The sequence below is a fragment of the Curcuma longa genome, chromosome 4 (genome assembly GCF_044706935.1).
Source record: "Curcuma longa cultivar G26 ecotype Majalengka, Jawa Barat chromosome 4, ITB_CL_G26_1.1, whole genome shotgun sequence".
In the NCBI taxonomy this organism is placed as follows: Eukaryota; Viridiplantae; Streptophyta; class Magnoliopsida; order Zingiberales; family Zingiberaceae; genus Curcuma; species Curcuma longa.
Genome location: NC_133864.1, coordinates 8413457 through 8429963, shown reverse-complemented (window position 1 = coordinate 8429963; position 16507 = coordinate 8413457). Strand labels below are relative to the sequence as shown.

Genomic DNA, 16507 nt, shown 5'->3' with positions numbered 1-16507 from the left:
TTTGATTAAAATTAGTAAAAATAAGTTAAATTAAATTATTCTATATTATAGTAATTATAATTACCACTGTTCTGTTTGGGAACAAGCTGTTTCGTAATTTTGACTAAATTTATTATTATAATAACAGTAAAATAAGATATTTTTAATAAAAAAGTGATGAGATATTTTTTTTTAATATTTTAAAAAACGGATGCACCTTTTCTTTCCAATGGAAAGATAATCAAGGGCGCATTTTTTATTTTACCATAATCAAGGGCATTTTTTATTTTTTCCCTTGATAAGCACTGGACTTCTCCTCGCTGCTCGCAGCTCGCCTCTCTCAGTTCAGTCTCCTATAAATGAAGTAGCGGAGGAAGCTTTCCGGCTTTTCTCTGTCGCCTCTTCTCATCTGCGTACTCGAAGTCCTCCGCTTCCTCCTTCGGTCTGCTCCGATCCCTCCTCCTCAATGCATCTTCGCCCTGCAAGTGCAGATCGGTCCAAGAGTTAGGGTTTGGTTCTCGAAACCTTATCGCACGGCTGCGAAACCCTAGTTCTGGCCTCCGATCCCCCTTTGAAGGTTCGAGCAACCTTTTGGGAAGCGGAAGCTTGTTTTGTTGCGCTCTTCTTCTTAGGTGTTGGGGCTGATTCCGATCCGCCCCTCGGGATCGAAACCAGCTCGGTCGGCTTCATGGAGGCTGCTGCGGGTCTTAACAGAGCCATTCCAGCGTCGTCCTCCCATTCTTCCAGGAAGGAGTGGCGCGCCATGCCGGACGCCCCCTATCGGAGCAATGGAGGCGAGGTGAGGTGTAGAAGGCTCGTCTTTTCCTACTGTTGGGTTGCTTGTGGTTGTGTGTTCGCATATCTTACAAAATTTATATGTTTCATGCCGGCAGGAGCTGGAGCATGTTGATGCCGCGCAATCAGATGAGAGAACAATACATGAGGTATGTTTCTGCTAAGGTTGTTATCTAAGAAGAAAAGTCTTTTTCCTCCCTTCTTTCAGTAGGCAAAGAATTTTGCTACAAGGAATCAACATCTGAGTGTAACACCGGCTGGAAAGGTGCAGGTTGGTGTAGGGACGTACGATGCAGGCTTCTGTTCAATTACAATTGATAATGGCGGTCGAATGAACGATGATATGTTGCAGCGGAAGCTGCAAGAGATCACAAGTCTGAGAGAACAACTTCATCAGATGGAGATTGAACTAGCTAGGGCAATTGCCAGGTCTGAGATGCTGGAATTGCAGAATAGTTTTGAAGTTAAGCTTAAGGAGCAGATTGATAGCAATAACAACCTGAAGGTATCTAAGATAAACACTTTTTAACTTCCATGACACAAAAGAAAGTCTAGGTTGATCTATTTGAACTTATGGTGTTTCTTTTTAAGAGTTGTCGTGGCATAGGACTTTTCAACTTTATAAGTTGCATTTTGTTCCTGAATTCTGATCTAAATACTTTACTTGATGCAACTCATTATTTCTTATTTCCCTCAACTCCTACTTTTAACATCATTGTCATCGTAGAGTTTGCTCTTGATTTTCTTATTCTGATCATAGCTTTTTTGAATGGTTGGAGATTGAAAATTTTCAAACCTCTACACGGAAAATGTCTGTTCCTGGAAAATTATTGGTTGTTTTACTTTATTTTTTGATAATTAAAAATGTCTGTTCATGGGAAATTATTGTATAATATGTAATTCTGTCTTATTTGGTGCTCAAGAATATACTTTTGGTCACTACAGCATATAATGCAAGTACCAGTTTTTACTATTATTTATTTATTTTTTAAATTTGATGACGTAACTTGCTTCTGAGTCTTTTGGTTGCTGTATATGTGCTGTTTTATGAAAACCTCTTTGGGACATTTGCTAATTTCTTTCCCATACATTGAAGTAGTTTGAGTATGGTAACATGTGTTTTGAAATGTCTTACTTTCCATTCTTTCAGTCTTGTGTTTGTCTGATGACTCAATTTCATTTGCATCAATGATTTGTTTAGTACTTCTATGCTTTAAATGTTTTGAAATGTCCAAATTCTCCGTTCTTTCAGTCTCATGTTTGTCTGATCGAGGTTATTTCACTTGCATCAATGACCTGTTCCATACCTATGCTTAAATACATTATTCTACTCCTTGACAGGAGCAACTTCATGAAAGGGAACAACACATACTTGAACTCGAGAGGAAAGTCGAAGAGAAAGACAGGAAGCTACGCACTATGAAAATTGACAGCGAAGCTGTTTGTGTTTCCTGTCTCCTATTTCTATTATTCTTCTTCTATGTAAATTTTTAGTTTTGTTCTAAGAATTTTATTTCCTTTTTTACTTTATTTTGCTATAGGCATGGGCTAAAGAGGACCTTCTTCGGGAGCAAAATAAAGAATTAGCCAGCTTCAGGTATGTGTTGTTTCCCTGACTCAATGATCTTATGCATATTTCTAAGTAAATATACTGCTAGAATCATGAGCTTGCTATTTCCTATATGTAGAAGGGAGCTTGATAACTCTGAAGCTGAAAGAGCACAGCATCTTAGCCAAATTTGCGATCTCCAAGAACACATTCAAGGGAAAGACAATCAAATTCTTGCATTTCAGGAGCAGGTTTATTTCTTAATTTTTCCTACTTTATTTACATTTTCGCAATTATCTGAGATCCATATATTACTTGCAGTTGAAACTTAGATTCCATCTCTTTGAGAATTCAGTAGCATCGTGATTTTTTTTCATCTTGTCTCCCATTTGTGGTTACTCACTTAGAGATACTATTTTATTTAAATTATCATTCAAGTAATTGTAATTGATGATGATTTAGCATAACCTACATGGTAGTTATCTGATTTTTGATTACTGCTACTTGTTAATTTCCATGATTTACTTGTATAAGGGGCATACATTTGGTTCATGTCAAAGGAATACATTTCGTGAACTTGGTTAATTATTTGGTCGTATGTTCTAACTCCATAGTGGAAATGACTAATTAAGTTACTTCTTATCCTAGATGGATGCATTAATCATAAGACACGGTTGAAGATCTCTTGTCGTGTCTATTAATATAATTGAAATGCATTATTTCGGTAAATTACTGATATTGATCGATATGGCTAATTTAATATGTGGTGCTTGTATCAATCGTGCATATGAGTGTTTTGTCTTGCCAGCACTTGGCAAACTTATCATCCTATGACATGCATCAAGATAACTTCAAATAATAATTATTTTTTTATAACTTGTTTCTCTAAAATTTTGATTCAATTGATTTTATTTAATTTATAGATTTATTTTTTTTGGTCACACATTGTGTTGGGATCGGTGAAATCGCTAGAGGGGGTGAATAACGATTATTCATGTGTTCTTTGTTTGTTGTGCTTGTCTACAAATAGTTAAAACACAACAAAAATAAAAGAAACAAATCCAAACAACACACAAGCACAAGATATCAATTTTTACATGGTTTGGAACTCTCGATTCTTACTTCATGGTCTAGTGTCTTAATGATAGCATCACTATGCTTTCTCTTTATTGGACAACTTTCGGAGGCGGTGAAACCTCTTACAATCCGTATTCTTACAATCAATTCAACAAGAATACAAAATATGATTACAAAACAATGAAAGTAAATAACTTTACAAATGAATATCGCATTGTTAGCCTTTTAGTTGCTTAGGATTGTCTTCTGAAGGTTTGAAAATGCAACAATGCTCTCCTCTAAAACCTTACAAGAATTGGCGTCAAAATCCTCCATGAAAACTCTCTTTTATAGGGTTCAGGTTAGAGTTGAGAACCGCTTAATAGTCGATTACTTAACTCCATCAATCGATTGCTCTATCTAAATTCAATCGTTGTCGAGCTTTAACCACTTAATGACTTCTTCCAGCTTAGAATCGACTACTTGCATCTAACAGTTGATTGTTGCATCCATAGTCAAATGCCACAATCGAGTTAAAAACTTTTTGTTTGCTCCAATAGTGTCATCAGTCGACTGATCAATACTAATGACAATCAATCGAGTTCTCGGATCGAGTTCCAGACCACAAGGAAATCATCCTTTCTCCTACTACCTGATAACACCACCTTGTCCCCTTGGATTGGTCATCACCTGATTGCTCCATGTTGGGTCTCTGCGAGAACTGCAATACCTAGCCTTTTGCCGCCTGCGACATTCTTGGCTTACCACCACAACAACCCTTTCTAGATTTACAACTGCTTACCTTTGACGTTGATTAGTTACCCTAGTGCCTCATCCACTATCCCCTCACATCGAGGTGATTTGATCAAAGTGTTAGTGAGCTTGAAGCATCACCATCTTGAATGCAACTTCCCCAAAATAATTAGTGGCTTCTTTGGAATCTCTTTTAGCACGCCCATTGCTCCTTGGATCGGAGATTGACCTCTGCTTCCCATTTATCGATTTGTAGTGGCTAGGGTTTGATCGAACCAACAAACATCAGGGGTGTCATTGCCTCCTCCTACCTTCTTTGCCACCGCCTAGGTCCCAAACATTGTTTTGAAAGGCGATCGCCTAGGTGATTTGATCGCTTTGCTTAGTTGTTAGGCTATTTTTGTAATGTGTTATCGTTTTGTTTAATATTAAAAAATAACTCTAATTCTCTATATCAGCCTGCTTAACACTCCTTGTTTGCTCGATCCTATAAGACTTTTGCCTCTCTCTATTTTTAATTTTTTTTTGCTTGATATCGACACTTTCATTGGGTTTTGGTCATTTTTCTTCATTCTCTTCTATATGCGGTCTCTTTTCTCATTTATTGTTAAATTTTTCATCATTTAATCTTAACACACTTAGAATGTTTTTAAGATTTTATGGCTATTTTTCTTGGTTGCAATGAGAAATATTAAATGACTTGTTGTCATATTAGTGCTTACTATCAATTATGATTATTTTTTTTTAATTGCAAAATTATTGAGTTGATTGATTAACGATACCAATTGTGGTACATCAGTACATGTAAATTAACATTAGTTATTCTTAATTTAATGTATTCTCCTTTTCATTTTAATATTATTTAATGCTGACCACTTAGGCTCTATATAGTGGGTTGAGTGGCTATTGTTTGGAACCATCTTTTAATACCTTAGCAATTGGTGGCTACTTCCACTACTTTGTTGTTTCTCCCTTGTCTTTGGCTAGATCGACTTTCAGCCAACAACTCTCCCAGTACCTTAGCCGACATAAGGCTGCGACAGTGTTGCACCTTAGGCTTTTTGCTGTTAGTCATCCACGTCATCACCACCCAACATGCCCCAGCCACTCATCCACTGTCGTGCTGCTCTCCATTAGGTCGATTGGAATCAAGGCCTCTTCTTTTGAGCTATACCTCAAATTTGTTATTGTAGCAAATTGTAATAAAAAAATAGCAATAAAAAAAGCCATTGCAATTCAAAGAAAGAGGCTTCTGTGGAGGCAGTGAAAAACAAAATAGCTTATAAGTTTTGGGACTGCCCTAATTGGGATCCTGTCCAAGATGAGGATCTAATTGGGATCCTGTCTGAGACTAGGATCTGGTCTAAGGAACCGTAAAATACAAGAAGTTTGGCTTCTCCATCCATTATCAAGTTCGAACAACTTTATCATTGATAAGGCTTGTTTAACTTTGGTAAAATTATAACCTTTATTTTTGGCAATTAGTTTTGTTTAATTTGTTAGTTTTTATTTTTTTTTTGCATTTAATTAATTTTTCTAATACAACATATCATCTAATCCTGTTAATAAAAAAAGTATAAACACCTTCTAGGTATTTTCTTATTTGGTTAATTATAATCCATTTTAAAAAAATGCATCTTTTGCTTCTACCTTAATTTGTTCTTTTATCACCATATGTTGTATTTTTGTTATTAATTTATCTTATTGCTTTATTTTATAATTGCCATCTAATATCGTTAATTCGACATGATCGACGGAAACACCTCAACTTCTACCAAATAGATGAAGATAAATATGGACTTCAGGGGTGAGAGATATAAATCCAATTATTCACACATAATATAGTTAATTCGACATGATCAAAGGAAACACCTCAACTTCTCACAAATAGATGAAGATAAATATAGAGTTTAGGGGTGAGAGATATAAATCCAACTATTCACACATGAATCTATGAGAATTTGAATGAGCCATCTAAATTATTTTCGTGATTATTATTCTGCATGCACATAAATTTAGGAATAATTTACACGCTCAAACATAATCACATTACCTTATGTTTGGAGAGGCATCAATTTACAAACCTAAATATGTTAAGGGAAACACCCTTAGTTTGGATAGACCAACAAACCTAAATATATTTTTAGATTGGTTAGCTCACATTAAAGGATATTTTGGCCAATGTGAAATGAAAATTGATAGAAAAAATGTATTCCACTATACTTTAAATATCAATTGCTTAACAAATTTCTTAAGACAGAACCATCAACCTTAAGCAATTTTAAAGATAATCTACTGTGCGTTTAGTCAAATTTATAATTAACACAAAAGAATTAATCTCAAAAAAAGTATTTAATAATTTAATCCCAGAAGAACCTTTGATGACATTTTTGCCTCTATTGACACCTTCGACGAGCTCCTTAATGCTGTAATCATGCAAACTTATAAAATTGTCTTTGAATATATGTCATTCATGTTACCTAGAGAAGTGAGAAGTTGAAAATGAGCAAGGGAATCATCATAAGATAGGAATGCAAATATCAATTTTAAAATCGGTAAGCCAATTCATCTTATATTAATGTGTCCTTGCACAGTTACCACTTTAATTGCCAATCTATTGAATTAGATTCCTTGGTTATTTCTATCTATCCACTAGAATTCTAGTATGCCCATGAGATTTGTTTATACTCGAATAGTAGTGTATGGAATAACGATTATTATAACATATGCTAAATTATGCACTTGCATTTCATCTAGTCTAGGATCTTCTATGTTCAATTAATTTTCTTAGTTATTCAAAGGGATGCCTAGAATAGAAGGAAACAAAGTCAGTATGGACCAATTTCTTTATCACTTGAAGTGGCATCCAAAGAAGATAATAATGAAGAAATTATGCTTATTGATTGTCAAAACAATTGCATTACTTATCTTTCTTTCTCATTGGAAGAGACAAACATCTTAATTGGAGACGTTGACAACTCGCTTGGAATCGAGTTCTCCCCAATAGAGGAAAATAATGTAAATAAGGAAAAAGATTCTTTAAATTTCAAATTTGTAATTGATATTGGTAATTACTTATTTTGATGTCAAAAGGATTGATATCTTTTAGTTTGGTGGGAGTTTAGTATGTATCTTTTAATCTGATAATAGTTTATTGGAACTATTATATTTTCCATTTAGTGCAATTTCCTTTTAAATTTGGTTGGTATCAGACCATAAAAATGCAGTGTCTTTATGTATTAATCAACTTTTGATTAATAAAAATATTCCATAAATTATCTCTGTGTGATGTTTTTTTCTCATTGTGTGTGATAAGTATTCCATGCTTCATTAATTCATCTCAATTTTTATGTGATCTAAGGGTTTAATTTGGTGCCGCATCAATTCTGTATTAATTCTCTGTGTGAGCGTACTTGTGCTGCACCTGGATACCATTCATGCGAGTCTTGTATTGCTTCTTTACCCTTCTGCCTTTTCGATTAATTCTCTCACCTTAACCTAGTGTTCTACTTATCCATCATCTCCTTGATGCCTCCAGAACCTGATTTAAGCATTATCACTCGTTTTCAACTCCTTTAATGTCAAAGGATGTATTGTTTATTTTTTACTTCATTCTCTTTATTTACTTTATATTGCTTGTGTAGTTAGTTATCATTAAGAAAACCTTTCAACTTAGCAGTTTGAACCAAACTAAGCATTATTCTAATGCTGGCTTTCTTGGTAATAAGCCGTCTAGTACTAGATACACTGATGTTATAGCAAGGGAGGAACATGAATGGTACTTTCAGTTCCAAACTTTTCCAAATGCTTCTTCTATGTCCATGATTCTCAAGGTAGTCTTGCACTTGTTTGGTGCATGCCTTTAGGTCAAACACTTGGATTCTAAATTTAGGAGCTACTGAGAATTTTCTGGTAATAATTTTTTTTCTATATCCTTACACTGATGTTTCATTCTACCAATGATATGTTGCAGATGGGCCACTCTCACCTTCATTGTTGCTTTCTTCTATATATTATATGCGTAAATTTTCTTGGAAGTTACTATTTGTGTGAAAATGCACAAAGTCACTAGATTGCTCAACAATTTTTGTTGTTGTTTCTTTTTTCATTTGAGATTCACGATTTAGAAAACTGATTGGTACTTGGAATGAATCTTGAGGAATGTACCTGTCCATAATGGTTACATATTCATCTTGCTCTTATATACTCTTGTCCTTTCTAAATAAATAATGACATACTAGAAAGGTAAACACTTTGTCTTCCTTTCTTAGTTGTGTTACTAAACATGCTTTGACAACTTTTTAGTCCATTTTGATGTCTGGTGCGTTAGTCGAGTTCCTTCAAAATTTGGTATTAGGTATAACATTATCGTCCTAAATAATCATTCATGCCTGAGTTGCCTATCAGTGAGAAACAATGACAAACTAGAAGGCTAAACCCTTATTAGTCTTCCTTCTCTAGTGTCATCAAACATACTTTTACACTTTTTTTTTCAAAGTCCATTTTGATGTTTGGGGTATTAATGGTGTTTGTTTAAGGTTTGATTTTAGGTATGCTTCTTGATAATTGCTCATGCATGAGTTGCCTATTAATGAAACATTGGTTGGGATTTTCTGTAACAATAAATGATCAAATTTAGTCCTTGCTGCACTGCTTTAGAGTCCCAACCCCTTCTTTCGTCCAACGCCAGCCATTGCATGTACATTGCCCAAGTCATCGTGCCTCTTCCTTGACAAATCTCAAATTCATGATCTCCTCATTGGTGGTAGTCCCGCTTTGCTAGCTGTGGTGAATTTCAAATTCATTTATTTTCTCAAGCAGTAGATTTGCTAAATTAAAATGTCTGCAACACATGAGTGAGTGCACATGTAATATTAGAGAATTGAAGGATAGATTAGGCTTGAATGAAAGCCTTAAAATTGACTTATTATCCTAGTCAACTTGCAATTGAGTCAACTCAGCAGATAACTCAAAGCCTCTGATTGCCAAATGTGCCAATCGACTGATCAGTCGACTCATACCATGTGTTAGTTGACTATGCAGTTGACTGATGACTTAGTCCAAGGGCATTAATTTGGTGTAATAGATCTGGTTGTGTGGTGCAACAAGAGTCCTCAAGAAGCCACGACTAAGATAGTTGACTAATGGTGCAACTTGATTGGCAGTTCAATGATTATAACAAAATGATTAGTTTGTTATAACAACTGATTCTAGAAGCAATTGTTGAAGGGGTGCAATCAGTCAATTGGACAGACAAGAAAAGCAGTTGGGTGCTGGTGACTAGTCGACTGATGCTAAAGGAGCTGTCGATTGAAATTTCTTGGAAGCTTGGGAGAGGCTTATAAATATAGGGCATGTTGGCTATGAATTTATTCAATTTCTACAACAAATCTATTTTGCCAAAATGTTTACTCTCAGGCTCTCTTTTCCATACTTTTGTATGTTTCTTTACTCTTTTGTAAGCAAGAGGTTTCTCCACCTCCAAAGTTGTCCGAGAAGGAGAAAACTAATGGAATTTGTGGAGTGACCTGTTGAAAGGTCATAGGCCATGGAGTAGGAGCTTAGGAGCTACCAAATCACATAAAAAACTGAGTTAGCATTGCTTTTCTCTCTTCACTTTTGTGCATTTTCTTTATCGTCCATTCCTTTGTTTTGTACACCCTAAACTGAGTTTTCTTTTAAAGGTTATCCTTCCCCCCCCTCACCCCCACCCCCCCCACCCCTAGCCTTCTTTCAAATCCTACATATAATTTTTTTGAATCAGTTTGAGGGGGGAGTGGGGAGTGCTATGAACTTGCTTGTGAATAGTTAGAAAGTTTTTATAAATATGTAAACAACCAATGTTGTAGGTAAAGTTGTAATAAGTTATACATTAGTGGGGGAAAAGTCTAATAATTTCCTTCATTACAGCTACATGTTCTTCAAGATTCAATAACTGGTGTTATAATAGGGAATTAAAAATATCAAGAAAAACTTACAAAACAGTGTCCTTTTGTCAAGTTACCAATAGACAATAGAATTGAGCCTTAGCAAAAAATGCACTGACAGTTAGTGATCTGACTGCCATTTTTTCTGAGCTCGTGAAGATGAGTGTTAATGAAACTACTTAAAGATTTGTGGTAAACTTGGTAGACAGTATTAACTTATTCAATTGATATCTGGTTAGTGAAATTTGATTATCACATGACTGGAGGCATATTGTCAGAAGAGTTAGCACTACACACTTTTACTAAAGGGCGTGAATAAGCCTATTCACGATTAACAGATAAATTTTCTGGAGACTGCCAATCATTCACCAAACATATAAAAATATTGTGCAGAGAATATAATTTCCATTGCCGTTTATTTTTCCAGGAGTTGTTTCCTAAACTCTGTTAATATAAAAAATTTGACCTGCTTGTACTGGATTTATGATAATCACAATTGGTCATTTTAATAGTTTTCTTTTCCATTCTATTGCTAATGCATTTGTTTAAAATTTGTCTAGTTATATATCCTCTCCAATGATGTATCCTTCTGTTGTTTTGAAGCAAAGTAATATGGTATTCTTCCTTTCAGAATCAACTTGCACAAGAAACGATTCAATTTAAGGATGAACAATTGAGGGAGGCACACTCATGGATTTCACGTGCTCAAGAAATGGATGCATTGCATACCTCCACTAACCAGTCATTACAAGCTGAGTTACGAGAGCGCACTGAGCAGTTTAACCAATGCTGGATCGGTATCCAACGACAGGTTAGATTACTAATGCTTTGTGCCTCTGTTTGCTATGAAAGTGTGATCATGGATTTTTTCCTCTGTGCTATATTGTGCATCCACAATCTTTTATTTGGTTGCTTCGTCTTCTATAACTAATCTTTGACGCTTTGCTAGTTTGTTGAAATGGATCGCCATCATATTCAAGTCATACAGCAACTTCAACTGGAGTTGTCTGAAGCAAGGGAAAGTGCTGGAAAATACAAAGATAACCCACAAGTTAATCCTGCAAACTCCATGGATTCATCTTCTTATAATGCAAACCTGATTAATGTAAAGGATGGCATCAAATCAAATGCTCTGTTGGGGTTCACATCTAATGCAAGTGTAGATGGAACTACAGTGTATATTTCAGCTTCAAATACTTCTTCTAAGGTAAGACAAACTGTGGAGGCTTTTCTTTTCATGTCATGCTACAGTAGCATGCAGTAAACAATCTCTTCCTGCGCATGCTAGTTAAGATCTTTTTTTATCTGTTAGGAATTGGAGAACATATTTTTCTAATGTTGTTTGCTTGCATTTGGTATTTATCATTGAGATGTGTTACTTCTTGGTAATATTTGTTGGTAAATTTTGTTAGTACTCATTGAAACTGTTTGTTATAACTGTATACTGCCCAGTGTAAACTCATTAGTCTATTATATTATTGGAACTGAAAGTCTTGTATTTGGTTGAAAATCATGATAAGCTGTGATGATATCGTTGCTTTTTTTTGGGAAGAATAAACATGGATATTTAGCCTATTTGTTTATGAATTGTTCTATTTTGATGAATTTATTGGATGCTCCTTTGTCTTACCTGTTCCTATTTAAGTATTGTTTAAATTTCAGTGAGGGATCAATATCAACACGTTGTCATTCAACACTGTCCTTACAACCAATTAAAGAAACCAAAAACATACAAAAATTAGGTTTGATGACTTGTACCAAGATGAGAATGACTAGATGAATCTGCAGAGTTAATAAAAATGTTTGGAATCGAAAAATGTTTCGGAGATTAATAAAGTGCAGCTTAGGGGTGGGTAAACAACTTGATCTACTCAACTCAACCTAGAAAGATGAACCAAACTGTCCTGAAAAATCAGATTGTTTGAAATGGTTCAGGTATTTTGTGTTTATTGTTTTTTGAGATTTGAGTAGGATCCTTTTTTTTAAATTTTTTATATTAAAATACCAAAAATGTGCAAAACTGGACCAATTTACCATCACTTATATCATATTACATATATTTACATCAACATATTTTATAAATTGCCCCCAAAATCAAAAGGCGGAGAAATCTCTAAACCAAGGTTGACAAATTGAAGTTTACATCCATCAGTGATGGAGTCATTGAGGCTATCCTGACAAATATGAGTTTGAATGCACACTTCTTGGAGATATTTAATGTTCTGAATATTACATTCTGAAGAATTGAAAGTTGAGGCAATGAAAGATCTTCAGAAAAATGTCATATGATGATATGAAACAGTGATATCCAAGAGTCAGAAAATTGTGAGATGGTTTCGATGTGATAGCTCACAGATCTCAGCTGCTGATTTTGGAAAGGAGAACAATGATCTTCCACTCATTGTTGAGTCTGTTATGCCAATAAATTCAGATTATAGACCTAGGCTTTGCCTGATGCATGCTTTAATTGCTGAGTTGGTTTGGTGCCAAGGTCTGCATCACATGAGGAATATTTCGATTGTATGGCAGTTATCTTTTTTCTTTTTCTTTTTTTTTTTTTTTGATAACAAGTAGATGACCTTCTCCCCTAGTTCGCCTACTAGGTAAATCCGGAGCCAGCTTATGCATACTCAGAAGCCAACCTCCAGAATCCCTATTGTGGTCTTCTTAGTTGTTCCTCCGAGTGCTTTACATTGCATCACACCTGTGGGGGCGACAGTTATCTTTGATGGTATTTGAGGAGTGATGTCCATGTTAACTTCAGGAATTTACGTGTAGTGGTGGTGAGTTGCAGTATTGGTTCAATTGTATTTAAAGGATAGAAGAATTGGAAGAAGAAAAAAACATGTACAATCCCAAAGTAAATGTCTTCTCATTTATCCTCTTTTAGAAGATCAGGATTATCTTTGAATGAATCAAGGAGAAATTCCATTCACTCTTGTGCCAATGAATGATATCTGATTTAGTATGGTAAGACAATGGGTTGTATTTTATTTATTACACATTCATGGTATATTTTATCAAATTCCCTTGTGCTGTGATTCTCTTGTTTTTTTTCCATGTGAATTTAATGTAAATATGTAGGTGTGTCATTATGTCTGTTAGAGTTTCATATGCTAAATTTTGTTCTTTTTCCAGAGTGAGCCTGCCCCTGGTGTTCCTGTCCTGCAATCATCTCTAATTGGAACAAATGGCTTCATTTCTCCTGGACAAATTGCTCCTGTGCATTCTTATGTGCTGAATCCCCCAAGTGTTCCAGTCACTATGTCATCCACCAATTCACATATTCCAAAATCGCACATGGATCATTATCAATCAACGCCTACCATTCCAAATCATCAACCATTACAAAAACAACTGGTACTGGTACAAGGGACTTTTTATTTTTTATTTTTTGTGTTTCGTAACCATCACATTTTTTCAACTACCATTTCTATTTTGTTTGCCTTAGGCCCCTTCAGATGTGTCTCAGACACCTAACCAGAGTAAGGATCCATCAACTCAAACAGAGCACAATCTTTTAGGACCAGATGCTCATTATAGCCTCAATCTACATGGTGAAATACAGTCTGTCCTCCCGGAGCATGTTAGCAGCCACAGTGAAAAACAAGTGTCTATCCATTCAGGCAACAGTTCAAATGAAGTTCAGGTGATCATATGAAACTACCTGTAGTCCTCAATCGTTATTCTGCAGTATCTAATTCTAAATATTAAGCTGATGCCAGCCTTTTGATTCTAGGTGCTCAAATCCAGTATTAGAGAGGCCCCAGCTACCCAACAGCCTCAAGGTACACTAGATGGGCATTCTCATTTGGATTCTGCAAGAGAGTACTGCCCACCAGAGAAGAAGACAGAAATTAAGGTTTGTATACCGTGTCACTTTGCATGCATTTATTCAAGAAAGGCAGCTGCTAATTGCGGTCCCAAATTCTTGATGAACATAAGTATCCTCATTGAAAAGTATACAAAATCAGTCTACAGGTGTGTTTCTTGTTTGCATTTCTTCTTACAGGCTGAACACATTTTACCCAATGGGAATCAATCCCAGGAAGAGGTGTTGAAATCTGGACAACAGGGCCCTATTCCTGGCAATGCACAAACTAGTCAAAAGTTTGTCAGTTCAAATGGTACTACAGAATCTAATAAATCTGTGCCTCCAATTTCTGGTACCGTGCTACTTAGTAAAACACCATTAGAGCCCAAGCTTCTAGATGAACGATCACTTTTGGTTTGCATTGTTCGGGCAATTCCTGCTGGATCAGATGGCAGAATCAGAATTAGTACAACAGTAAGAATCCAATATTGTAATATGCTAATATCACTATATGCCATCATCTCCCTTTTTTAAATCCTATCTGCCTTTTGTTTAGCTACCAAATAGGCTTGGTAAAATGCTTGCCCCCCTACATTGGCATGACTACAAGAAACACTACGGAAAGCTTGATGATTTTGTTGCTCGTCACCCTGAAGTAAGCTTTATTCTTGTGCTTCTATAATCTGGAACCTGTGCTCATGTTCATTGAAGTTCTCTGTTGCAATTCCAGTTATTTGTTATTGAAGGGGATTTTATTCACTTACGTGGAGGAGCACAACAAATAATATCTGCAACAGCAGCTGTTGCCAAAGTTGCTGCTGCTACTTCTGCTTCTTCTGCTCCTAGTGCATCTTTGTTACCTTCTGTTGCTGTCACTCCAGTGGCTCAAATCAATCGTCAAAAAATGTCACAATCGGTTGAATCAAAAGCTGCGAGCTGTGTGCCTTATGCAGATGACACTGCAGTGGGTAATGCAGGAACCCAATGTGACAGCCGTACCCAGATTTCAACAAGACAAGATGCCCATCCAAATGATGTCAGATCAAATATTGTTCAGGGACTATCAGACTTAAGTATTTTAAATAAATTAAAAAATGTGCAAGAGGCTAATGGCTTACCATCTGAAATCAAACTTGGAAATTCATCAGTGGACTCTGCAGTTGGAAATACATCAAACCATGATAGAAACATTTTGCAAAACAAAGGGATGGGCAATGGAAGGCGTAGCTTCGGAGGGAAGCAACAGGGGAGGTACCATTAGCATTTGCACTTGTATTTGTTTGGGATTGACTTAACTGCATATTTCTGCTCAATTTTGAGTAGTTAGATAATTCAAAATATTGATATTTTCTCAGGTTCTCTGGTTCTGGCTTGAATTCCCGGCCATAGTAAGTGCAGCTTACCAACATTTTTCTTCTCCGGGAGGATGTTGTTAGTTTCTGTATAAGTTTCTTTAAATCGTTACTATCCATGGCACTATCCTCTCTATTGTCTTTTCAGATAGATAAACTAAGCAATTGCTACCTTAAAGGTAGGTATCCTTTTTCTTGCAATGAATACATCATCATATTCAGATGATTTTTTTGTTCCATTTTGATCATGATAAAATGCATACACCAAAAGATTCCTTGTTATAATGTTTTACTAATTTTATGATATGTCAACAAAGAAGACAAGTTGCATGTTCCAAGTTGCAACTATTTTGAATCATCAGCACAGGTTACAGTAATCTATATTTTGTCTAGTCAAAGAGGGTTAATGCAAATGCTCCTGCCATTTACCTTCTGAAATTAATCGACTCATTTCAAAATCAAGCACGTCCATTCTTATTGACCATCGCAAGTTTTTTCCTGTGTTCTGAATATAGAAATTTTTGCCTCATGACGCTGCAAAATAACTTGTTTTATTTGACTGTAGGATCTACTGATCAGCGGTTAGTTGCTGCGGAACAGAAGACGGCCTGTTCCATACCATTATGCTTTTCCCTACATGCGGAATCTTTGTTCTGAGTTTGTGCTCAGATTCATGATTGGAACTGAAACGCAGAGGAGGAAAAAGAAAAATTATGCAACTATTGCAAGTATTATTTAATTATTGGAGAGCTTGATAGATTGGTTACATGTTATTAGCACCTGGTCCTGGTTTCAATTTACTTCTCAATTTTGGTGTTTTCCTTGTTTACCAGCCGTAGTTTATGCTACTGTCACTTTATTTACTATCTTTTAAGTGAATTATAGTCAATTTTTTAATTGGAATTTTACATGGTCCTTGCCATTTCATAACCCCATATTGAACATCAGAAAATTAACTGAAAAACTCCGTAGTCAGATAATATCATGCAGCTTTGCTGATAAAAAGAATTGGTTGATTTCGACGGGGTTTAGTCGAATGCATTGGCCAACCTATGATGATCTATAAAACTTTTTATATTGCATCGTTGGTTTGCCGTATCGTATTCATTCATGTTATGATCAGCACAAGGATCTGGAGTTTAGTTTTGAAAAGGAATAAGCTTTGGTGGACCTTGTTGAGCTTTATACATTGAAAATTTGTTCGACTATTGCGATACATGGTAAATAAGATGAATGTAAAGATTCAATACCACTCAAGGTTTTGGTGCTCCAAGGTAAGAAG

The 16507-nt window shown here is 35.6% G+C and overlaps 1 protein-coding gene across 2 annotated transcripts; it reads left to right on the top strand.

Moving 5' to 3' along the window:
- Positions 1-323: 323 nt before the first annotated feature.
- On the top strand, positions 324-16054 carry LOC141826549 (uncharacterized). Of its 2 annotated transcripts, none has more exons than XM_074713803.1 (16): positions 324-778; positions 873-923; positions 1127-1279; positions 2116-2214; positions 2316-2371; positions 2463-2574; positions 10691-10870; positions 11009-11266; positions 13198-13419; positions 13511-13708; positions 13799-13921; positions 14072-14347; positions 14430-14528; positions 14604-15124; positions 15229-15261; positions 15791-16054. In XM_074713803.1, coding segments are annotated over exons 1-16 (2493 nt in total). In that variant the 5' UTR covers positions 324-667; the 3' UTR covers positions 15792-16054. The 2 variants fall into 2 exon arrangements, with proteins under 2 accessions (XP_074569904.1, XP_074569903.1); XM_074713802.1 differs by having other exon boundaries at positions 1046-1279.
- The last annotated feature ends 453 nt before the right edge of the window (positions 16055-16507 follow it).